The sequence below is a fragment of the Chiloscyllium punctatum genome, chromosome 3 (genome assembly GCF_047496795.1).
Source record: "Chiloscyllium punctatum isolate Juve2018m chromosome 3, sChiPun1.3, whole genome shotgun sequence".
NCBI lineage: Eukaryota > Metazoa > Chordata > Chondrichthyes > Orectolobiformes > Hemiscylliidae > Chiloscyllium > Chiloscyllium punctatum.
The window spans coordinates 130,445,480-130,471,669 of record NC_092741.1 but is presented as its reverse complement, the minus strand read 5'-3'; the positions used below and the strand labels follow the sequence as shown (position 1 = coordinate 130,471,669).

At 39.1% G+C, this 26,190-nt stretch overlaps 1 protein-coding gene across 3 annotated transcripts in view; it reads right to left on the bottom strand.

Moving 5' to 3' along the window:
- Positions 1-26,190, bottom strand: part of agpat5 (1-acylglycerol-3-phosphate O-acyltransferase 5 (lysophosphatidic acid acyltransferase, epsilon)) — a 103,582-nt gene that overhangs the window by 34,328 nt on the left and 43,064 nt on the right. For all 3 annotated transcript variants that reach the window (XM_072560627.1, XM_072560635.1, XM_072560645.1), the window contains 2 exons: positions 25,497-25,587; positions 13,967-14,128 (listed from right to left, as the gene is read on the bottom strand). In XM_072560627.1, the coding sequence (XP_072416728.1) occupies positions 13,967-14,128; positions 25,497-25,587 (253 nt within the window). The remainder of the gene's footprint in view (positions 1-13,966; positions 14,129-25,496; positions 25,588-26,190) is intronic.

Sequence of the window (26,190 nt, the reverse complement as noted above, 5' to 3'; positions counted from 1 at the left end):
ATGAAGTCATAAGGTATCAGTGTTTCAATATTCTTTCCTCAAATTACATTTCACTAGATTTATGGTGGAGACCAATAAGTGATAATTACTATTGGTTACCATACTTGAGAGCTGCACTATTGCTGGCACTCAAACAAAACACAAATTTTTTTGCTGCAGTATTTTATTTCTTTATTTTTAAATGCTTTCCCATGATATGTTGACCCAAAGGGTAATCATATTTTCTCAAAATGGTCAATGACTTTACTCACTAAAGAGACATAATCTGAAACTCCAATTTTAAATTTGACTTTTAAAAATAGTAACAGATAATTAAAACCAGCTCTGCATGTCAAGGTCAACAATATTGTGTAGACACATCACCCAAACATTCTTTCAAATGTTCTTTCATTTTTCAGAAGCCTGTCGATCATTATTCTCAAACACGCATGTTACAAATGTTATACAGCTTGAACACTAAGTATGAGAGTCAAATAATAAGCCTTCCTGAATAGACATCTGCAGAAATTAGATTTTAAAAAATTAAATGTTAAAGTTGTACTTCAGATACATTTGAAATCAGTATAACATGCTCATGCATTAATTTGTGATATGAGATACTGAGTTTAGTAGTTTCAATGCGAAGTGGGAAACACAGTCAAAAGATATTTCCTACAGCAGTACTATTACTTTTTTAAGACTAACTGTCAAGAACTCCAGTGAAGTTATCAAATCATGAACAGTCCTCTCTGCTATTCACCAGGACCATGAATGATCTATATTCGTCCCTAATGCACTTTGCCAACAAAATTTGATTTATATGGAATTTAAATTTTGATATAAAATTGCTAATTGGGTTACAGTTTTTATTTTAAAATGTGTTCCATATTTCCACTGCACCATTTATGACAAAAAATTTCACAAATTCTCCCCTGAAGGGCATGGCTTTATTTTAAGGTTGTGCCACTTGTCTTATGTTTTCTCACCATTGAAATAAAGCTTCTTTCCACTGTTGAAACAAATTTCTTCCAAAATTAGAAGAAACCTCCCTTAGATCGCTAATTTGTCTTCAATTCAAATCTCAGAAATCGAAATTTCACCACATAACTTGTGGAAACCCATATTAACTGTATCTATACACATGCTTATCTACAACTCTGGTTACTTTCCTAAAAAAAATCACCTAAAGCACTCAGTTAAATCTATAATTGATGGTAAAGTGACTATGTTCCTCATCATAGATGTCAGACTAATAGTCGTATGGTTTCCTGGCTTTGCTCTGCATCTCCGTCATATGCACCTCTCTCTTAATTGAGTTACGTTTGCAAGTTTTCGATTAAACAGGGATGATTCCCAAATATGGATAAACTACCTGCAATTTCCTTATCTATTTTGTTTTGAACCACTGAGTAGAAACCATCTAACTCAACAGGAATTTGGACATTTTTAGTGCTATAATATTTTTTCTTGCTTACTTTTAAATTTAGTGAGATCTGGTCCTTTGCTTATTATTCCTTTCATTGCAAAATCATGTATATTACCTTCTTCCCACAGCATGGAGCTAGAAACAAAGTAATCATTCAACAAATCTTCCACTTGCATATAATAGGTATTTATTTTCAAATTATTTTCAACCATTCCTTTTCTTTTTATACGAAACAGTGAACCCTTGTGCTAATTTTGACCTCTTTTCAGTATAGTTTCTTGTAGCATTTAATATATCTTATTGTCCAATTGCTGTTCTTTGTAGCTCTCTGTTTCCATGCTTTTTTTTTGCATTATTTGGAGCTCATGCTTCATTTTATGTTATCTTTCACCTCTTTTCTGACCCAGTTTGTCTGGTTTGCTGTGTGAAGCTCTTATCCTCTCGAGGCCCATTCTGGTTCGGTGTTAAGTTTAAAAGAAAAGTTTTGAAGACCACCCATTGTTTATGGATCAAAATCTGAACAATGAGCCTGTGTCACATTTCATTAAAGTAACCCTGATCAAAATCATCAGTAATTTTGTTACATTACTCCTTTTCAGTAGAATTCAACCATTTTATGATGTGGTACATAAGAAAAAAAAAGACATTCTTAACAAGCAAGACAGCCTCACTGCTCGCTACTCTTTCCAATATAACCTGCACTTTTTTAAGATCCAGAACTATCTGGAAAGGAATCAAGAAACTCTTGAGCACTCAGAGCAGCTACGCTGTACGTCCCAATTGAAATCCCCATCTCATTAAAAACTCAGTCTTTCCTTCAAGCTAGCAAATTTTAGAATGAATAAACAGTCTATTCACTGACTTTATCAAAAAACTTCTGATTAGCTCTAAGTATGGCCTGGAACAGGTGGTTCAGAAATGCAAAACACCAGCACCCGAGAGAAAGAGGGTCCTGAGCTCACTGTCACAAACTGTGGAATTTTTGTCCTGGTCAATAGTTAGAACAAACTGTCCGGATTGACGTAGACAGGATGAGAGTCACAGCCCTTGACATCAATGCCGCATTCGATTGAGTGTGGCATCAAGGAGCCTGAGCAATACTTGAATCAATGGAAATGGGGTGGGGGAGGGAGGATGCTCCACTGGTTGGAGTCATACCTGGCACAAAAGAAGAGGGTTGTAGTTTTGGAGGTCAGTCATGACATTGCTACACTACTCTGATGGTAGCCTTTTATGGCCAATCACCTTTAGCTGCTTCATCAATGACCTTTTCTCCACCATTAGATCAAAAGTGGAGATGCTCGCTGATGACTATACAATGTTCAGTACCATTTGCAACTCCTCAGATACTGAAGCAGTCTATGTTCAAATGCAATATCATGTGGACACTATCCATCAGACCAACAGACAAAGCTGGGGTGGGGTTACAGTGGTAGTTTGGCACACTGGCCACTACATCGCTGAAGCCAGGCACCAACTCGAAGACACCTCCTCCTACTGCCCCCTTGACCGTGACCTCACCTCCCACCAAAACATCATCTCCCAGACTGTAAACAACTTCAGGGGATCGCTCATCCACAGCTTCCAACCTCATAATTCGGGAACCCCGCCCCAATTCTACCAAAGATTCACGAACCTGACTGCCCTAGCCAATGCATTGTCTCAGCCTGCTCCTGCCCCACCGAACTCATCTCCACGTCCCTTGATACTGTCCTATCCTCCAATCCAGGAACACCCCACATACGTTCGGGACACCACCCATACCCTCCACCTCCCCAAAGACTTTTGTTTCCCTGGTCCCTAATGCCTCATCTTCACCACAGACATCCAGTCCCTCCATTCGCCATGATGAGGGCCTCCAAGTTCTCAGTTTCTTCCTCTCCTCTACATTGGGGATACAGGACGCCTACTCGCAGAGTGCTTCACAGAACATCTCAGGACACCTGCACCAACCAACCCCACTGCCCTGCAGCTGAACACTTCAACTCCCCCTCCCACTCCACCAAGGACATGCAGGTCCTGGGTCTCCTTCATCATGATTCCCTAACTACCTGGCATCTGGAGGAAGAATGCGTGATCTTCTGCCTTAGGACCCTCCAACCACATGGCATTAATGTAGATTTCACCAGTTTCCTCACTTTCCACACCCCCCCCCCTTTAACCTTCCAACTCAGCACCGCTCTCATGATCTGTCCTTCCTGGCCATTTTCCTTCCCACCTAAACGCTCCACCCTCCTCTCCAACCTATCACCATTACTCCAAACTCCATCTACCTATCGCACTCTCAGCTACCTTCCCCCCAGCCCTGTCCCCTCCCATTTATCTCACCACCCCCTCAACTCAAAGCCTCATTCCTGATGAAGGGCTTTGGCCTGGATCATCGATTCTCCAGCTCTTTGGATGCTGCCTGACCTGCTGTGCCTTTCTAGCACCACACTCTTGACTCTAATATCCAGGCTTAGACGGACAAGAGCATGTAACATTTGCATCACACAAATGCCAGGCAATTATCATCTCCAATAAGAGACAATGTAACCGCTGCCCTTCACAATCAATGGTGTACCATCACTGAATCTATCACAATCAATATATTGAGGGTGACCACTGACTACAAACTCAACTGAATTCATCACATAAACACAGGGCTACAAAAGCATGGTCAGAGACTAGAAATATTGTGAGTAACTCATCTCCTGACTTCCCAAAGCCTGTCCCACCAACTACAAGGCACAAAGCAGAGGTGCGATGGAATATTCCCCACTTGCCTGGATGGGTGCAGCTCCAAAAGCGCTCAAGGAGCTTGACATCATTCAGGACGAAGCAGCCAACTTGATCGACACCACATCCACCATGCTGAATTTAAAAGACACACTGCTGAAATTTAGCAAAAATCCTTACCATCCAAACCCACAACCACTCCATCTCAAAGGACAAGGACAGGAGATACATGGACACACCACACATGCAAGTTCCCTTTCAAGCTACTCACCCTCTTGACGTGAGAATATATCACCAATCCTTCTCTTTGCTGGGTTAAAATCCTGAAATTCCCTACCTAAAAGGATTGTGGGTCTACCTACAGCATATGGACTACGAGGGTTCAAGAAGGCAGTACACCACCACCTTGAAAAGGACAACTACGAACAGGCAATAAGTGCTGTCCAGCCAGTGATGCCCACCACCCATGAGTGAATTAAAATAAAATCTACAGTACGCTCTGGTCATTCACCTCTGCTGCTCTGTCTGAAAGATACTTGGGTGAATTGCTTGTGAAAGAATGGTGTTTGTATTTAAAATGTCAGTTTTATCTCTTGGAAAGGCATGGTACTAATTATTTTAGTATTAAATTATGGAAGAATGAAAGTGTGAAATGAGTTCTGACAAAACATCTCTCAGCTCACCTTTAGTCTCTGCAATAATTTCCCTTAACGGAATGAAAGATGACTGTGATAATGTAAAAATTGGGGTATAAGATATGTTTATGCATTATTGATATTTCCATTCTTTTCAGCAGCACTGTCAGCAGCAGGATTACCAGGACTTATCATACAAGGAAATCCTATTGCATTTTATGGAAGAATTAGCACTCACTTGGACATAAAGCTTGCATTTTTGACAAAAATCTGGAGAATTTTATTTTGTCAAAATAAATGCCAGAACCCCTAAATTTCTAACTTTTGTCTTAGACCTGTTATAGACCAGGCTCGACCCCTTAAAACATTTTTAAGCAAGTAGCCCAGGCCGTAAATTTGCTATTTGTTTTAGGTAAGTATATAGTGGATACTCGTGAATTAGCTGATTTGACTGTCAAGTTTTAAACAAACATGATTTATTTACAATATTACGGAATGAAACACAAAGAACAGAAAATAGAATACCGGATAATTTATCCTATCCAAAACTCGACAGACTATCCTGATTAAATGATGCTGTTCCAAAGATACTCGCAACAGTCCCAATAAACACATCCCTTAACACAAAGAGTAATAATGAAACAAACCAGGCTTACAGGGTTACCTAGTCAGAAGGACAGAAGGAGGGAGAGAATCAGCAGCCTTTCTTAACAGACACTGCTGCTGAACTGAATCAAAAATTCTGATCTAAATGAAGGCTAGCTACACAGCTAGCTGGCCACACCCCTTTGATTATAACAGGTTTTTTTTAAGACATGAAAGGCTTAGGCCAAAGGCATTATCTGTTAGGGGTAAACAAAAAGGGCCCCAATAAACCTTTCAAACCCAGTCTAGTTGGAGCCTGGCCAATTACCCCCTCTCTGGAAAAGAACTCAAGGGCATGGTAACCTTGTAAAAAGGCCAACATTGTGACAGATCATAAGACCATAAGACAAAGGGGCAGAAATTAAGCCATTCACCCCATCGAGCCTGCTCCACCATTCAATCATGGTTGATAAGTTTCTCAACCCCATTCTCTGACTTTCTCTTTGTGACCCTTGATTCCCTTGACAATCAAGAATCTATCTATCTCCATCTTAAATATACTCAATGACCTGGTCTCCACAGCCTTTTCTGGCAGTGAATTCCACAGATTTGCCACTCTCTGGCTGAAGAAATGTCTCCTTATCCCATTCTAAAAGGTCTTTTCTTTACTCTTCGGCTCTATCCTCGGACCTAGTTTCTCCTGTCGACGGAAACATCATCCCAACATCCACTCTGTACAAGCCATTCTATACGTTGCGATTAGATTTCCCCTCATCCTTCTAAACTCTGTCAAGCATAGACCCAGAGTCCTCAAACATTCCTCATATGTTAAGTTTTTCATTCCTGTCAAATTCCATGCTTACCACTGGGACAAATCAGAGGGCGAACCTACTCTGAATTTAGATTGTTGAGCACTCAATCTCCTGTTGGTACGCAGCATTCTGATCTAATAGCTGAAATAACATTGTATGCAATGATAGAAAATATGCCCATTTAACAATGCATCTGTTTCAAATGTTTGATTGAATCGGGACACACACTCTTGTACTGTCTAGGACAATGAAATAAATTTCTGGGACTTGCAACAATGAAAAGTGCATTGCTTCATATATTGCAGAATAAATACAAAATAGACCAATTCAGTGAACTACAGTTTATGAATTATGAACATGATGGATAAAATTAGAGTGGACTTATATAATGAGGATCAATAGACCTTCTCGAATCAAATCACTCCATTGGTCTAGAAAACTTTATATTATCTAAATGTTTAATATTCTGGAAGGATTCCACCTTGTTAGTGAAACACAGCATAGCATTTACTTAGTTGTGGGAGGGCGACAGAGATAGAGGAGAGAGGCCAATCCCAAGAAAAGCTGGAACAAATCAGACAAGTGGGTGGAGAGACAATGGAGGAGAAATAGAGCTGGTCTGTAGAAGGAGTCAATCCTTCAGAAATCAATACCCTTCAGGTTATGGAATATCTGATCCAATATTCACAAGTAGCATTCTTCTTCTGAGAGCTTTGACCATCATCAGATTAAGAGGATGCTCCCCTGATTTTCAGCTAGCAAGCAATGTCTTTGCTACACTTCTACAGATAGGTGATCTCATGCCTATATTAAAGGTTCCAAGAGGTGACATAAACCCACACCAGAAGGGAAATGATTAGACCATTCGTCCTTCTATCATACCTGGAGTCTGCAATGCTCTAAGTAGTGAGGTTTGATTTTAAGCATACAAACTGCATAACGTAGCTATCTGTCTCTTAATACATTATGCTCTTGGCTCAAGAGTTTAACGATTTTTGCCCTGCCCCCTAACATTAGCTGAAAAAGTGGAATAAATTTGAACATTAAAATAACATCATTCCTGGAATTTTGGATTTAGTCAAAATGGGCACCTGGCAAATAGAGATCTCACCTCTTCTCACTTCTGACAGTACAGCCGAAACCCAGCAGTTTTGGATGCTATGTTACTAAGTTCTAATCAATGAGGCAGAGAAGGTTTAAGGAGAGTGCACAGTTTATCAGAAGTTGAGAACAGATCAAGCTGCTACAGCATAGCTCACACAGGTTGAACTAAAGTTGACTTTAGACTTCAATGATTGGTTGGGCGTAGCTCACGCTGAGATGAGCAAGAATCCAGTGCATTACTGTTATAACATGGGCATAAATATGTTCGGTAAACTACTGATCTCATCCAAGGTAGTGACTGCAAGTGAAATTAAAACACCCAGGAACCACTACAGATAGACACTGCATGGACTGTGCAGTATGTAAAGAGACAGGAGAGAAAGCTAGATTGGAATTGATGTGGTGTTCAAGAAGGTTCCCAAATGGAAGCAAAAATGCAACATGGTGACCAAGCCCTGGACGCCAATCCTAGGGTCTTCCATCGCCCTTATCTTTTGGTCCTACTGGACATGGGAGACTGAGCATTGCAAAGACTGCGGAGTGGGCCCCCAAACGGATTTCCTGAGCTGGTTGGGAAAAGGTAATCACAGTACAATGAAAGGATTATATATCCTCAGCAACAATTCCTTCCTTCCAACCCCTTCTTCAGCTGGCAGTAGGGAATGGTTCTGCTTTGATGGATTCGCACTTGCCTTCAGCTAAGTGACTCAAACCATCAGCAACATGGCAGGATTGGTGGGCACAGAATTGCCTCAATAACTGTTCCTGTCTGAACAGAGGGGAGAGAACTAAAGCACCAACAAGTGACTGGGACTGTCTTCTTTTCAAGAATGAAACAATACAAACTGCAGCATGGAGACAGTCTTCCTTGTCTATAGAGGATGGGTAATCCACATATATAAGATAAAACCAGAAAAGTTTTCTTGCAATCTAGGATTATTTCAACAATGTCAAAAGCAATATTTCTGAAACTAAAAATTGTTATGATGAAAGAAATGTCAACTTTCTTTCCAGAGATGCTGCTTGACCTGATTCTCACCTAGTTCTTTTTTATTTCCAGAATCTGTAGTTTATGAATTTACTATTATTGTGTAATGCAATGGACAGAATATACTCATGAGGCAGTCAGAAAAATTAGCATCAGTGGTGTTTAATAGTCACGGTAATATCACCTATTGGATGCACACAAACTAACGCTGCAGTAGATCATTGCTACACTTGAAATTAATTTATCACTGCTGCATTTACTGCACAATATTTGTAACCAGACACCAATAATCAGTCTCAGCAGAAGCAAAATACTGTGAATGCTGGAGATATGAAGTAAAACAATAAAGTGCTAAAAAAAACTCAGCAGGTCTAGCAGCATGAGCGGACAGAAACTAAGTTTCAGAAATCCATAACAGGTGCTCTTGCTTTAGCAGATGCTTTTGTGCTTGGTGAACCTTGAAAAGGGGGTGAAAATATAAAATGTATAATTGAAGAGGAGAGTTTTCAGAGGAGCAGCAACCCTAAAACAAAAACAAAATTTGAGGGCAACAGATTTCTCTCCTTAGCCCTTGCTTTCTGCTATTCCTCTATTGTAACTGCAGAATTTCCAAAGATTGCTTGCTCTTACATAGATTGGGTCTGGTAACATAATGGTTATGTTACAGGGAAAGTAACCAGGGACTTCGATGTGGAGACTCAAGTTCAAATTCCAGAATGCCAGCTTCAGAATTCAAATTCCAATCTTTGTGGCCCAGAGATAGGGACACCATCATTGCCTCCTATGAAAAGATTTAACAATAGTTGTGGGAGTTTTACAATCTACAAGACTACGTTAGACCAATATCGTTTTTAATTGTGACCTCAATTTCAGGCACATTGCAGCACTTGAAAAAATCAAGGTTAAGGTTTCCATCACAACAGTGATGACATGCACAGCATAAACAGAAGTGGTCAAACTACCTTATATAATGGTGGCAATAGAACCAGGACCCCAATCCAGACAGTCAGGAACATGGACAACAACTTGGTGTACAGTAATATTAGCAAAGTAAGCCTTTCTCCCTGTCAAATCCTCTCTCAAAAGAGCAGTCATATTGGATGTAAAATGTTAAATGTTTCTCGCTCAACAGATGCTACCAACCTGCTCAGTTTCCACAACACTGTTTTTATTTCAAATTTCCAGCAATTAGCTTTTTAGAAAAAAATCTTTAGTAGGGTCTTACAAAAGTGAGCTGGTGTACCAATCATTAAGAAAGATTATGACTTTGTTCTGCAGAACAGCACACTGACCTTGAATGTGATGTTCTGGAAACAAAGGATGAGAATGAGCGGAGACAAAGAAAAGTCCAAAAATCTTTAGCAACAGGAAATTAAATATACATTGTGGTACAAAGGAGCAAATACATTACACTACGTCAGAATATTTTAGCACTTTTTTTATGATCTGTGGCAACATGCAAGTGTTTCTGGTCACTTCAAATGGATGGAATTGTACAAGTATACAGAAATGTACCTACAGACTCTAAATCCAACAGGCACTTCACCTGGTAGCTCACTTACTTACTTACCATTTTATCAAAGGTACAAGGAGGGAGGAAGGAAACAAGGGAAATAATAGAGGGACAGCAAGGAAGGGTGGACAGGTTTTTATTGAGGGTTGTTAAATTGAGAGCCGTTTAAATATGATGGTTAGGATCACCAACCCCTGTAGGTATTCTGATTTTAATGATGGCTTTATAAAAGTTGGCAACCAGCACTCTAACCTGGTCAGCCCCACAAACTACCCTAGTGTCATCTTCATGCTTGTTCAACACAGTGCAACAGAAGTGCTGTCATCCCAAGTCTGCACAAGGTAATATTTGAAAGCCAAGTCCAAGTCGTCGTCCTAAGGTATGCCACTCCTTTCAACCTCCATTGTCCATCACAACCCTAATGCCAAGGTATGGCTCTTGTCTGTTTACCTACATGACACTGCTCAATAGTAATGAATCCCATAGTGACAATTGGCTGTGTGAAAATGCCTTACGTTCATAATCTCCGTATGTTAAAACCATGAAGATTTTTTGTTTCAAAAGTCCATTCACTGCAGTCTAATTACATGCAGGATTTTAAATATCTAGACCTTTAAACTTTCAATATTTGATGCCCGAATGCAAGTTGAAACCATTTAATCTGTGCAAACACAAGTTGAGCAAGGGGCAAAAGAATCACAGCTGTCAATCAAATTGGAGCTCAGATGTTTCAAAAGAGCAATAGTTGCCTAGACAAATCTTGTTATGTATTTGCTGCCTCTTTAATGGCTTTTAGAAAAGGTATTCTGCTTGTCTCAATCATCTGGCTCACATTTGGCTCCAGAGCGAGAGTAGTGTAGCTGCTGTCTCATAGTAGCTCTCTGAAGCAGTCTTAAAAGCCTCTCGGCTACTTTAAAACTGGCAGCTCACCATCATCTCAAGAGCAATTAGGAATGGACAATAAAACACTGGCCAAGACAGCAATGCTCACACCTGTGAATCTATAAGCAGTTAAAGAAATATGCTATATTTGATGTGACAGAATCATGCTTTATTTTCATAAGAGCTTTGAAAGTACAAGAGAAATGTGATCATCCAAAGTAGACAAAAGGAAAATAAAATATAATGTCCAATGCTTAAGTCTGCCATGTATGTCCTGCCCAGATCAGAAATCGACAACAACAATTCTAACACATTGATTGCATGTATCAAATGATAGAAATAGATTCAAAAGTACTAAAAGTCTCAGCAAAAAGTACAGATATTGTGTTTGCCCTTCTAAAATCCCTACACTTGCAAGCAAGGGTCAGTGCTATTTATACATCATTTGCAAACATTTCATTTGTGTGCACATAAAAAAGTGAAATCCTCAAGAACATGAAGAGAAATTACATTCAAAAAGAACGTAACCTTATTCAAGGTTTAGCACAACAAACATATACAAGCATTTGTCCAAAGCACTGCCAAAACTCTCAAGAATTTAATTTTTCTTGTCATCTATTTTCTCTCTATACACAAAATGTTGAGCTAGTTGTGTTTACTCTTGACCTTAAGAGCATCCAAATATCCAAACTAGCTCCAAGGAAACCTTACATTCTTAGGAAGTTGGAAAATAAAGGACCTTACCTAGTCGGTAGTGAAGCATGATTTGGTCTATCAGTATTCAGGTGGTAAATTTCTTCTCAACATAGAAAGTGGCCTCCATTATTTACTGCTTGCTATTGAAAACACAGGAAACGTGCGGCTCACAATAAAAAACCTGGTTAATTTGTCATAAATCAGAGAACAACTGGCCTTACCCTTTTTTTGATTAAAAGTTTCACTGATATTTACTCCAAAACAATAACTAGGATATTGACTTTTCTATTCTTTTTACTCCATAAAATGACCTAGTGGATTAAAATAACCTGAAATGGTACCTTTGATGGAATTCCATAAAACAGGCCATTATTGTTGTACATTATGCAAAATAAAAGAAGCTCATGACCTTAAATCAACTGGATTTACATATTATCAATTGTCAGTAGGTGGAGTTAGAAGGTTGCGAGATAATTTTGCACTCCAAAAACTTGAGCACAAAAATATAAATTCACACTTCAATTCAGTACTGAGGGGCTATTGTAATGCTGACATCTTGCAGATGAGACATTACATTAGAACATTGCACTGACTTAAAAGAAACATTAAAAAAAACAGGTACATCCTCTCCAATATACTGGTCAATATTTATGATCATTCCATCAACATTTTCGGAAAATGATCATTATCTATTCATGATCCCATTATCGATTTGGGGCACTTGCTTATAATAGCAACTAAAAATCAGAAATACTTAACCGGCTGTTAGAGGCTTTGGAACAAACAGAGTGCTGGAGAAACTCAGCAGGTCTGACAGCACCTGTGGTTATAAAAACAGAGTTAACGTTATGAGCTCAGGAGGACCCTTCTGTGGGACTGAATTTTCCAGCATCCACAAGTTTTGTCATATTCGAAAGGCATAAGAGACATCATAAATGCAAGACTTTCTCTTGCACTGAGTTGATACTGACTTTCATAAAAACCTTGCCAGCTCCATCCCAAGCAGCTAAACACATCAAGACCATGACTGCTTAGGCCTAAAAACATTCAAGATCCTTGTCAGTATTAACTGTCTGAATAGTATAAGTGCTTATATTCTAGATTTCCAACAACCACAGTTAATCAACTTTACTTCATTGACTAAGTGCTCTTCAACTCACTTGAATACTTCTGAATAATGGAAGGAGAAGAGACATTTTCCAGGAATTTTATATTTGATCTGCAAGCAAAACTCCTATGTATGTATGGATGGCATCAAACCACTTGTCAAACAGCCTGCAAAAATTTATAATCAAAGCTTACACAGTACTTGTGATTACTTGTGTGAGATACTTGAAACCATGCCCCAATGAACATCTTTAAAAGGGAGGAGAAAAAAAAATCAAGCTGCCGCTATATACTACATTACTCAGTTTTGAAAAAAGTAGAAAATTTCTCCACTAATTCAAGGTCATCTAACAAGTGCTCACTTACTGAAAAGCTACTTCCCGCTTTAATGAATTTGACATGAACTAATGGCTTCTCACTGTTATCTTCATGCTTAATGCTTATGCATTGGTCTCTAAAATTTATCCATTAACTAGAGGGGGGAGAATTTCAAAATCATCCTTCTGAATGTTTTTACAAGGATAACTGCCAAAAATATTTGCTGATTTGTTAAAATAATATTTTGAGCACAATTACTGAAAATTACTTAATATGCCTATTCAGCAAAAATAAACACTGTAAACCTGGCTTTTCACAGTGACTACCATAATTTGAATACAAATTGAGAATTTCACCACAATATAATTATTACTAATGCAGGATCAACTGTGAATTTTGATAATTCATTTGATATATGAACAAATGAACAAGGAGCAGGACTAGGCCATTCACTTCAAGCCTGCTGACCCATTTAAGAGAAGCATGGCTGATCTAACCAACCTCAAATTCACTTTCCGGCCTAACTGACAGGCTCTCCTCTTATTTAAGGAGAATTAATTTATTTCTATCTTATTTTTATTCAAAGACAGCTTTCGAGACTCTCAACTTGCTGAGAAACATTTTGCCTTATCTGTGTTTTAAAAGGTAACCCCCTTGTTAGATACTGCCTCCCTGTTCTAGATTCTCTCTTTCAGAGGAAACATACTCTTCTCATCAACCTTGTCAAGACCCTCAATCATATCAAAGTGGTTTCACCACCAATTACTTTCATGGACAATTTATATGGAAATGAAGTCTTTGTTCTGATGTCTAACCTTTTCAGAATACATGCATATCACATTGTGGAAGGTAAGGCATTATTATTTTTCAAAGGAGATTGTGTACACTGGTCCATGCAGTGTAATATTGTGTTGCTTCAAAAGATGACTACGAACCACCCATTAGAACCATCTTGGCCATATTCATACAATAGCACCTTAAATTTAAATTGCTGATCAAATTCAGCTGAGAGTCCTTTCATGTGAGATTCAAGGTCAAAAACGTCTTATCTTTCATTCAGTGAGATATAATGTGCTGTGTGTACTCTCAATTTTATTGTGTCAATTCTACCGGTATGCCAAGAACATTTTGGATTTTCTGGTTATTTTGACAAGGAATTCAAACTCATAAATTACATGCTTCAGAAAACACAGAAATACTCACCAGGCATAGATGGAGCTGTTGCCCGGCACCCATTGTTATTTACCGTTCCCTCATATCCAACAGTTACATCATATACGGCATCTAGGTGGCCTCTCATGGTGTTAATGGCTACTCGTGTTGCCTTCACACGTGGTGACATGGCATGTTTTAGTTCCGGCAGCCCTGGAATGCAGTGGGAAAAATACTTACAACTGTACAGACAATGCTAAAACATTTTTTAAAAAGTACAATACAAGGAAGGCTGATATTAAATGACAAAGAAACCCTGTTGTGCGATTACATCTGCGGATGATTTTATGCCTAATATCAGATCCTACTCTATTTCTAGGATAATGGGATTGATATGAAATATTATCTTCGGAAGTGTGCAAGAGTGAAATGTAAAAGGATAGCACAACGGTTGATACAGTTTCAAGTTGGGTAAAAGTTTTGTTTGACAAATGAAATTGCCAAATATTATTGGCAAAACAGAGGATTTCAATTGTTATTCATGGTCATTTTCAAAGCATAATGCCATGTTCAATTTCATTTTCTGAGTACATACATGCTTTAACACACTAATTAAACAGTAAGCTTAGAGCTAATTTTAGATAGTCTTATGGAATAAAAGATGACTTGCTTCTACTTCGGCTTGAGGCTCTGAGATGATTGATAACTCCAAAATGTGATCAGCAAACTACCTGAAAGGTCTGGTAGGTAAGATGTTTGGAGGTTTGTGTGCTTAGGTGCTTTAACTTCACCCTCTGTGCATTCCTGATGAAGTCTCTCAAGATGCCTCCCCGAATAAACGTTATCCACTTTGGCTGACACAAAAGTGCGGACTCCCAACAACCAGCAATGATCTTTCATGGAAATGCCTTAGCCATTTCAGTTGTCCTCTGGGAATCACCGGTGAAAACCAAGTTTGGAGTAGAACTGTTGTTTTGTGACCTTACTCATGTAATATCAATCCAATCACACAGATGCATCCCAATTTCTCTAAGGCATGAGCTACTGAATCCATATTCTAGTTATCAAAATTCCAAAAAATATCTTTATACTTTATCAATTACATTTGGAGATATTTATATCAATTCTCAAGCCAAATTACAAAACTTAAAATAAATTCACCAAAACATTTCAAGTTTCCGTTAATTGGTGTGAACCTCCTTATTCTATTGCTAAATCCTTCCATAAATGATAATATTTCAAATCAGACTGATGATCCCAGCAATATAGCTATATGTAGATTATGTAGCAGCATCTAAAATCTATAACATGAAAACAGAGTAGACTTAAATATGCTAAAGTTCTAAAGGATACAACTTATGCCAAAAACCAGTTGCAATAATGGATATGGTATGATAATGTTTTCCCTTCACATTTTTGTAAGAATGCATTATAATGCTACATTTCTACTTCAAAGCTCTTTCAGTTTTAACTTAACTAAGAACTCTTTCCCATTGCAATTGAGCACAAGCATATATAATCAAGGAAATTGCTTATTTAAAACTAGTCAGGTTATAATCATACTCTTTGCCACAATAAAACAAGTAGTATTAATTAAAACATGGCAAGTTTGCATGGATGAGCCAATACCTTTTTCACGCAGAGGGTGGTGCGTGTATGGAATGAGCTGCCAGAGGAAGTGGTGGATACTGGTGCAATTGCAACATTTAAGAGGCATTTGGATGGGTTTGGAGGGATATGGGCCAGGTGCTGGCAGGTGGGATTAGATTGGATTAGGATATCTGGTCGGCATGGACGGGTTGGACCGAAGGGACTATTTCCATGCTGTACATCTCTATGACTAGTATTTTATTCAGTTGCACCTGAGAAATACTGCGTAATTGTATTACAGTGCTCACTTCCAGCACAAAGGAACTGAGCACGTAATTAGGATATAGTGAGTTACACTCATATTCACTGAATATTTTCTGATCATTCAAAGAGACCTTCATTTAAAACCCTCTACTGCTCACTTATTTTTTATTCGTTCATTCAGTAGCCATCACTGTAAACACCCATGCAAAATTGTCTTGGAGAATATGGTGAGCTGCATTCTAGAACCATTACAGGTCCTTAGAGTCTAGGTACATAACAATACTGTTAGGAAGGGAGGTCCTAGCACTGATAGATATGCTGGCATTGGAGGTAGCCTCAAGAAGGTTCATGAGATTGACATCAGGAGATTTTGTCTTACAAGGTGACATTGATGAGTTTGGGCCTGTATTCATTTGGGCAGGTGAAGTTATTGAAAATATACAAGATTCTTCAAGGACTGGGCAGGGTAGATGCAGGAGAGAGTCTAGGACCAGAGGGCATAATCTCAGATAGAGGGGTTGCACATTTAAGATAGAGATGAGGAGGAATTTCTCTTGGAGGGTTGTGAATCTACAGAATTCATCACTGCAGAGGGCTGTCAAGGCTGAGTGATGAAGTATAATCAATGCTGACGCAGAGTTTTTGCCAGTAAGATAAACAAGTGTTTAGGGAAAAGGCAGGAAAACAGAGTTAAAGGTTATCAGATCAGCCACAAACTCAGTTAATGGTGGAACAGACTCAAGGGGCTGAATGGCTGACTTCTACTCCCACATTTTATTGTTACTGTCATTTCCCTGCAAGTTTAGAGAGGTTACAAGCTTGCAACCAACATATCTGGCTCAAAGCTTTCCTTTGGATCTATACTCGATATTAGCAAATTCAGCCTTAGAACTTACAACATAAAAATCGATTTTAAAATGTTTGGAATCCAGGGTTTTAACTATGCTATGCAGAAATAGTTTCTTCATTTAATTTCCATTTTTGGTTCATTTCTTATTGTAGTATTTTGAATATACATTAACCAATGGCTTGCATTTGATTTTGGTTCATTCACAAAACTGAAATCTGTAATGAATTAAACAGATTTAGAGCCAAGAAAATCCAAAAGTGTCACAAAGTGATCAATGAAACTGTTCAATGCTCAACAAATCGAAAGCAGAGCCTGTGTAAACATCTATTAGCAACAGGACAACTGGCAGTGTTACAAAAATTACTCAATACATGTCCAAGGTTCAGAAGCTAGTAAAAGCAAATGAAACCTTGCAATTTAAGTATAAATCCACAGAAACCCGATAAAAGTTGCAGATGACTTTAAGTCAACAGATGGTTCAGAATCAAGTTGCCATCGACAGGATTTATACGAACAGAAAAGGGCAGGAAGGTAGTGGATGTTACCCAATGATTCTATCAGAAAATGAACAGCTAACCTGGAAAATGTGAAATTGTACTAACACCACAATGTGGTCTGTGAGGTGCCAGTACTGCATTGTGGTGTCCAGAGGAGATGATAACATGGTGATAATGTGGCTAGATGATGTGGAGACACCAGTGTTGGACTGGGGTGTACAAAGTTAAAAATCACACAACACCAAGTTATAGTCCAACAGGTTTATTTGGAAGCACTGATTTTCAGAGTGCTGCTTCTTCATCAGGTTGTTGTGGAGAATAAGATTGTAAGACCCAGAATTTATAGCAAAAGTTTACAGTGTGACGTAACTGAAATTATATATTGAAAAAGACCTAGATTGTTTAGTATGTCTCTCATCTTTTAGAATGACCCTGCTGGTTTCAGTTCTTTCATATGTAAATCACAAAACTTGTTTTTAAAAGGTTACATTCTCAAGTGAACTTTAACAATTGGTTTCATGTCAGCCCAGATAATGTATTGAAGGTGTGAGCTTTATGTGAGGCTGTCTGTGCCACAATGGTCAGACTGATTCTAATCTAAAAAAAACGGATTTACAGAATCTTACATGGAATCATGCAGTTTTTGAGCAAAGTAAAATGTAATTCTGCAAGTATAAATTCACCTCACAAACTTGTGTGTACGTGCACACAGCGGGGTGAGGGTCAGGGAGGATTGAGTGTTTGTGAGAGAGTGTGTTTATGTGAGTATAAAGAGGTATGTATCTGTGAGAGGGTGTGAGCGTATGAGAGAGAGAGAGAGTGAGAGTGTGTGTGTGTGTGTGTGTGTGTGTGTGTGTGTGTGTGTGTGTGTGTGTGTGTGCGGTGCAACTATAGTGTGACATGAACCCAAGGTTCCAGTTGACGCCATCCTCATGGGTACTGAACTTGGCTATCAGCCTCTGCTCGGCCACTTTTCATTGTTGCCTGTCCCAAAGTCTGCCTTGGAGGACGGTCACCTGAAGGTCCAAGGTCATGAAGTATTCTCCGACTGGGAGACAACGCTGTCGTCTGTTGATTGTTGCGCAGTGTCCATTCATCCGTTGCCGTAGCCTCTGTTGTGTTCCACAAGGATTACTGCCACCATCTTCTCTTTGCTATTTCACACTCTCAGTGCTATCGTTCTCTCCAAGTCTGTTTTTACATACGCATCTCACCAAGGTTCATGAACTACAACTCTCACTATTACAATATGTCCATTCAATAGCTTCTACCCACATCATCCAACAAATTACTAAACTGTCCTACTCTGTATGTTTCCTACTTATTTACTGGGGACATCTTATTACTTCTCTGGCTTCATCACTGTGCACATTCCCTTTCTTTGTCTCCATGGAGGAAAAATTGCAACTGGGCCAAGATCGCAGAATCTGGCAAGGCAGGAGCCATTAGGGAACTTCGAATCAACCAGAGATGAGCATACCCGTATGCATAGGAACTCAGGAAGCTTCATCCTGCCATACAGTGCTGTTTTTCATAGTTAACAGTACTAATTTATTCTTAATCTAGACTAACTTTCACCTCTTTTGCACAAGTCAGTACCCTCACTGCGCAAGCAATAGTGGCGCCTGGCAAGCCTTTGCTTGGAGGAGACGAACAGTGCTGATGCTCAGCTCTCTCTCTTAAGGTGAAACCACTAAACCCACAAGCTTTGCTGGTGCATCCTGAATAAGCTTAAAAGGTTTCACTTCGATGGGTACTCCATTTGGATAAGACTTGAGAGAATAAATTGGTAAGCGTATCACTGGCATGTCTCCACAGCTTGTGAAAACTAAGGGCTTCCAAAGACCTTAGCACTTACTGCACCCCAGATGGAAGGCGATCCCATTGTTTCTCATTCAGATTAGCCAGTGGACACAAAGCCTGATTGTCATGCGATTTTGGGCCACAAGCTATAAAGTCTACATTTTTGTTACTGATTCCACTCCATGAGCACAATGTACAGCACAGGATGAACTAAATACAACCAACTTCAACATCTCATGTGACTCTGAGTTCAGCTTCCAACTCTGCATGTGCTCCATCTGAAAAATTTGCCTCCTAATACCTCTGCCTGGCATGCATCATGGTTCATCTACTAATGATCAACCCAATAAAAAGCAGGTATTCTATTGCTTTTCTAACTGCCCTCGAAATGTCCATAAACACTAACTCACCAAAACTCTCTTGCTCACACTGAATCATTCACTACCACAGTTTACCTATTACCCCTAACCACCATTAGCTTATCATCCTTCAAAATCTTAAAATTTTGGTAACTCATGCTTCTGTTCCAATGCTATTTCTATGAAGCAGGAAAGTCTTTTTAATAAAAGTGTGTGTTATGGACCATGGTAGACCCCTTCGAAACAATTCAAGAAAGTATCTCAGAACCTAACTTTGCTAGTTCTTTTAAGCAGGTGTAAAGCAGATATCCTAGGGCTGATGCAGCTGGTCAAACCAATTAGTTTTAAACAAAACAGAATTTATTTACAAGATTACTGAATGAAACACAAACAAAAGAGAACAAATACAGAATTACTTAACCTATCCGAAAACCCAACGGTTCATCTCAACTTAATTATGCTGTTCCCAATACTTGCAACAATCCTCATGAACACCACTTGGCACAAAAGGTAAAGCCAAACCCAAGCTCTCACAGGAGGGAAGTCAGAGAGAGAGGAGGATCAGCCTGGACCTGTTTCTTTGTATTCAGCAGCTTTTAAAACTGCCTGAAGTGCTTTCAGTGAATAATCAGAGAAAATCTGAGCTGGGCGAACTGGCCACTCCCTTACATTGTACAAGTGCATTTTTTTATAAGCTTGAAAGCTTTTTTTCCTGAGGCAGCATCTGTTAGCTATCATCAAATTGGCCATGAAACCCTTCAACTTAGACTTATCAGAGTCTGTGGCTTTTACGACCTCGCTGAAAAAAACCCCAAAGAACAAGATAACCTTGTTAAAGGAGCAGCATCGTCACACAGAAACAACCATCTGCACACCCTCAAATGAAGCTGCATCAGGACATTATTTCAACAAGCTACAACATGTTGCAACACCCAGGAACTGTCACTTGAAAACTTCAAATATACATTAGACACAAGAGCAATTTGCTTTCTCACTTACAAAAAAGCCACAGTATCATTTAACAAATAACGTATTAAACTTCCATCATAAACAAACCAAAAATGTTTCCTCCATTCACTCAACATGTACAGCACCAAGATAAAACTAAGGGGAAACTTTGAAACTGAAAGATCCAAAGAAAATAGAACAGAGTTAAAATTCCAAGAACTCTGTAGCCCTCTATTCACTATCACACAAGTACTTTGATCAGGATTCACCTTGTGTCCTTCATTCAACAAAATAAATCTCCAATAGAAAATAGTGAGTACCACTTATCAATACAAACGTAGAACAAAGCAATATTTTTTGGTTTTGTATTCCATATGTATCACAGATTTGTACAATATTGTCCACCGTGTGACCCTCTCATTTAGTTTTTCGGAAAGGTTCTATTTTTGATCTGGCTACAGCACACTAATAAACTCATTCTTAACCCTCACAAATAATAGGGCTTGCAGCGAAAATCAGGTAGTAGAATCATAGAACCCTACAGTGTGCAAGCAGGCCATTTGGCCCAACAAGTCCACACTGACCACAAAGAGCATCCCACACAGATCTGTCCCACAACCCTATCCCCAAAACCCTGCATTTCCCATGGCCAATCTATCTAACCTGCGCATCCTTGGACTGTAGGAGGAGCATCCACGTAAGCACGAAAATCGTTGTATTCTTACCCTTCTGTCCCTGACCACGGACCAAACCCATGGCACTTTTGTTTTTGAAAGGGTGTGACTGCCTGCTGGATCAAAGCATCCAGTTAACTTTTCTTCATAAACTCCAACATGCTGTATTTGAGGCAGACTACACCTGGTTCCATACCTTTGTTAATGCAACCAAAGCTAATGTATTCAATCAGCCTGGCTATTTTTTGGCGCATTTTAAAGTTGTGAATTAGTCAAGTTTAAGTTATACATAACTTAATTTAGGCATTTGCCTGTGAACATATCTCTGGCACCCTCAGTGAGCTGAGACATCTCTTAGCAATTTTTTTTTGCAGTACAGCACACAGAGAACTCTTTCAATGCTTGACTCTTGGCTTTGCCTCTCTGCATTTGGTCTCATTTTGATAATTAGAAAACTGTGGAAAGAAGAGTGTGCACATTTCATGGAAGAAAGCGTATTTTAACAACCCTTCCGAATGGATGCAATTGTGTCAAATTAGTGACTCATTATTTAAATTTGGGATTGTGGCCAGTTTTATAGGCAGGGCTCATGTCCAATTCAAATGTTTTTGAAGTCAGTATATAGAAAAGAAAAATCAAAAACTCAATATACGTGTAACTAACCTTGAACTTAAAAGATATCTCCTTAATGCTGTGCAGAATGTGGTGTCCTGTTCAAAGACTGGAGGTAAAACCAGGGAGCAGGCTCCTCTGGATTTGGTATTGTGTGATTAGGAGAGCTTAATTGATGACATCATAGTTAAGGATCCTATGGAGTATTGTGACCATAGCATGACAGAATTCAAAATTCAGTTTAGGGGTGAGAAAGTGGAGTCCCACAGCAGTATTCTGGAATGAAACAAAATAAATTATAGAGGCATGAGGACAGATTTGGCCCGAGTGGAATGAGCAGGAAGGCTAAATGGTAAGACAGCAGATAAACAGTGGCAGATGTTTAAGCAGCTACTCAATTCCTCACAATTAAAGTATATCCCAGTGAGAAATAAAGATAGTAAGGGGGGGTGAGGGGGGTTTAAAAAAACATGCATGGCTAAATGAAGAGGTCAAGGACACTATAAAGTCAAGAACTAAAGTACACATATTGCAAAGGCCAGTGGCAGGATGGAAGATTGGGAAACTATCAGACATAAAGAAAGGCATACAAAAGATTAATAAGAGCTAAGGTAAATTATGAAAGAAAACTAGCACAAAATATCAAAAAGGACAGCAAAAGCTTCTATAGGTATATAAAAGAAAAGAGAATCACTAATGGTAACGTTGGTCCCTTGGAAGATGAAACCAGAAAGTTAATAGTGGGGAACACTAAGATGGCAGAGATGCCGAATCAATACTTTGCCTCAGTTTTCATGGTGGTGGACAACATTCCTGTTGGAATGGGCAAGTCAGAGGCAATAGGTACTGTAGAACTTAGGACAATCAACATTGAAATGAAAAAGGCACTAAGCAAACTATTTAGCATTGAGGACAGACAAGGCCCCCGGGCCTGCTGGCCTACATCCTCGGGTATTAAAGAAAGTGGCAGCCAAGATAGTACATTCATTCATTAAAATATTCCAAAATTCCCTGGACGTGGGAAAGGTTCCAGAGAATTGGAAAATGGCTAATTAAACACACTCGTTCAAAAAGGGTGGGAGGCAAAATATGGGAAATTAGAGATCAATTAGTTTAACATCTGTTGTTGGGAAAGTGTTAGAATCAAAGAAACAATATCAGGATATTTGGAAAGTCAAAATGTTATCCATTAAAGTCAGCATGGTATTATGAAGAGCAAATCATGCTTGACTAATTTGCCAGAGTTCTTCGAAAAAGTAACAAGCAAAGTGGATAATGGGATGTTCTAGATGTAATTTATCTGGACTTCTGGATGGCATTTGATAAAGTGTCACAGAAAAGGTTAATTCACATGGTTGGATCATATGGGATTAGGAGCAAATTATTAGCCTGGATAGAGGACTGGCTGATGGATAGAAGACAGAGTCAAGGGAAATGGGTATTTTTCTGAATGGCAAGGTAAAACTAGTGGGGTGCCAGATGGTTCAGTCTTTGAACCATAGGTATTTACCATCTACATTAACAACTTGGATACAGTGATAGAAGGCTCTATAGCCAAATTTGCACAAAAATAGACAGGATGGTAAATGGCAATGAATAAATAAGAACCTTAAAAAAGGATATAGGTAGGTTAGGAATGTGGGCCAAAATGTGACAGAGGGTTTAATATGGATATGTGCAAAGTCATGCACTTGGATCCAAAAAAAGGGAAGGCAACCTATTATCTTAATGGGGAGTCACTTCAGCTGCTCCATTGCAGAGAGATCTAGGTGCATTTGTTCATGAGTCACAGAAAACTAGCATGCAGGTACAGCAGATAATATAGAAAGAGACTGGAATGTTAGCAGCTGGAGAAACAGAATATAAAGGTGAGGAAGCATTGTTGCAATTATCCAAGGTATCGGTGAGAACACACCTGGAATATTGCACACAGTTTTGATCCCCTCGAGGGGGGGACATAGTGGCACTGGAGGCATTTCAGTGGTTCACTAGATTGATCCCAAAGATGAGGGGTTGATCATATGAAGAGAGATTGAACAGTTTGGGCCTATACTCTCTCAAATTTAGAAGAATGAGGGGAGATCAAATTGAGGTATTCAAGATGATAAAAAGATATGGATAAAATAGATGTGGAGCGGATGCTTTCTCTTGTGGGGCATTTTAGGACAAGAGGTCATAGTCTTAGGATAAAGGATAGCAAGTTTAAAACCGAGTTGAGGAGAAGCTACTTCTCCTAAAGGGTTGTGAATCTGTGGAATTTGCTACCCCAAAGTGCGGTGGATGCTGGGATATAGTAAATTTGAGGAGTTAGACAGATTTTTAATTGGTAATGGGTTGAAAGGATACAGACAGAAGGCAGGAAAATGGGGTGAGGAGCATATCAGCCTTGAGCATACGGCTGCACAGACGTGATGAGGCAAATGGCCCAATTCTGTTCCTATATCTTATGGACTTATGAATGTATGAAAACACAAAGCAGTCTTTATGTTCTGTCCACAAAAATGATCCTGACCTTATAGTTGCCTGCTACTTTAAGACACCTATGTACTCCCTGGACAAAATGGGTGTCTCAGGCCTGTTGAAGTGTTCCTGTGAGGCTCAGCACAAACTTGAAGGGGAGCATCTCATTTCCTGCTTGAGGACTGTGCAGCTGTCAGGACCTAATATTAAGTTCAATAATTTAGAACCTGAGCATCTTCTTCCAGACCCTTTACCCATCCCCACACCTTGTCATCACATGGGCTGCTTTTATCATAGCCATCCCATTTTCACCCAGTTATGGTTCCCATTAGCATTCAACTTAAAGCTGGTTTCCTGCTTTCAAATGAATAATGGAAACCCTATGTCCATATATTTATCTTAAGAACACGTACTTACCTTGGGATCATCTCCCAACAAAATAATTTATTTAGTCTCTTCATTTAATGCCTCAGTCGAGTGACATAAAGCAAACTTTTTATTAACCAGCATCAATAGGACCAGGATTGCACTGGTTAATCAAGAAGTCCACATAATCAATATAAAAATGCACACCAAGTAATAGAAACATTATGCAGGGTGTATCAGTATCACTATTATATTTAAATAATAATGCAACTTCGCTTTAAATAAAACTTACAGCAGAGAGCCTTCTCAATCGCACCCTTAGCTGATTGCTCGGATATCGTTGAGATCAAGATAATACAGTAAATTTTCCTTATTTCACGTGTATAATTTTGCCAGTTTATCAGAAGTACCGATTTGTAAGGTTGTAAGGTTAGTTTTCTGTAGCTTGACTAGATATCCCCTTCAGGTATGTCTGCAAATTTGTATTGTATCTTTCTAATTCTCTTTTTTACATTAAAAGTATTGGAAATATAGTTACTTGTTACAAACCCTTTTCTTTGTATCCAGACTATCTCAATGGGACCTTCAAGTTTCAATTTTTGATATTTTTTGCATATCTCTATCCATTTTTAAGGATTTATGCACTTTCATATCCTGATTCTTTGCAGTCACAACCCAGAACTCCAAAGATTGTGTTGCCCAACTAGATGCAAGGACATCACCTTTTCGCCACAGAAACACTTAGAATGGAAGCAGAAGGATCCAGTTGCTGGAAAAGCGCAGCAGGTCAGGCAGCATCCAAGGAACAGGAGAATTGACGTTTCGGGCATTCCTGAAGAAGGGCTTATGCCCGAAACGTCGATTCTCCTGTTCCTTGGATGCTGCCTGACCTGCTGCGCTTTTCCAGCAACACATTTTCAGCTCTGATCTCCAGCATCTGCAGTCCTCACTTTCTCCTCGAAGGATCGAGTTGTCAAGGTCAAGTCATTGCTGCAACTAGCAATGAGTTTATCATGAGAAATTTTGAGAAGCATTACAAAAGATCAGCGGAGTGTGCTATCATTCCTCTGGACTAAATCTGAATACAAATCCAAGAGATAACAGCACTATGCTGCTTCATTTTTGTCGTTTTTTTTAAAAGAAACAATGCAATCTCACCTTCTTTACGAGCATATGCCTGACTTGCTGCAATCACTTCTGGATTATCGGGGTTGTAACGGGTTCCTTCTGGGAAAATCACAAGATATGCCTTAAGAGGAAAAACAAAACTATTAAAATTGGCTCATTTAAAAAAGTGACTTATGTAGGTTGTTTTCACATGCAGCTTTGAAACATACTGCCAGCATACTGCAATCAATTACTGGTTAAACAAAGTAACTTGTCTAATCTCACATTTGAAATTATGCAATAAATTTGGAGCAGGCCCATACAGGTAAAGTGACTTGAGATTGAGAACCTTCCAATCAAGTCACACAAAGCTGGTTAGCCTCACTAGTCAAAAAGACTGGTTTTGAAACATGGGTCCCAAGATTTTAAGGAGTCCAGAAAGGCTAACAGAGGGATAGATTCTGCTTTTTTTTCCCCTCAACTCACCAGCATATTACTGATGTTACTACATAGTAATAAAATAAATATTTTCTGCAAAATGGTGCTATTTTCCCTTAGAACTAGATCTCATTTTCAGGAAATATGACATACTTCAGGCAATCAAAACAGTCTTTTGGTCTTGTTGGGGAAGGGTTAGACTGTGAGAAGCACAAGATTTGGAAGGATGGAGTAAGAAAAGGATTGGATGCAGAGTTTGGAAAGTCACTACAGCTCCCCCTCAGAGTGTTATAACTGGCAGCAACTG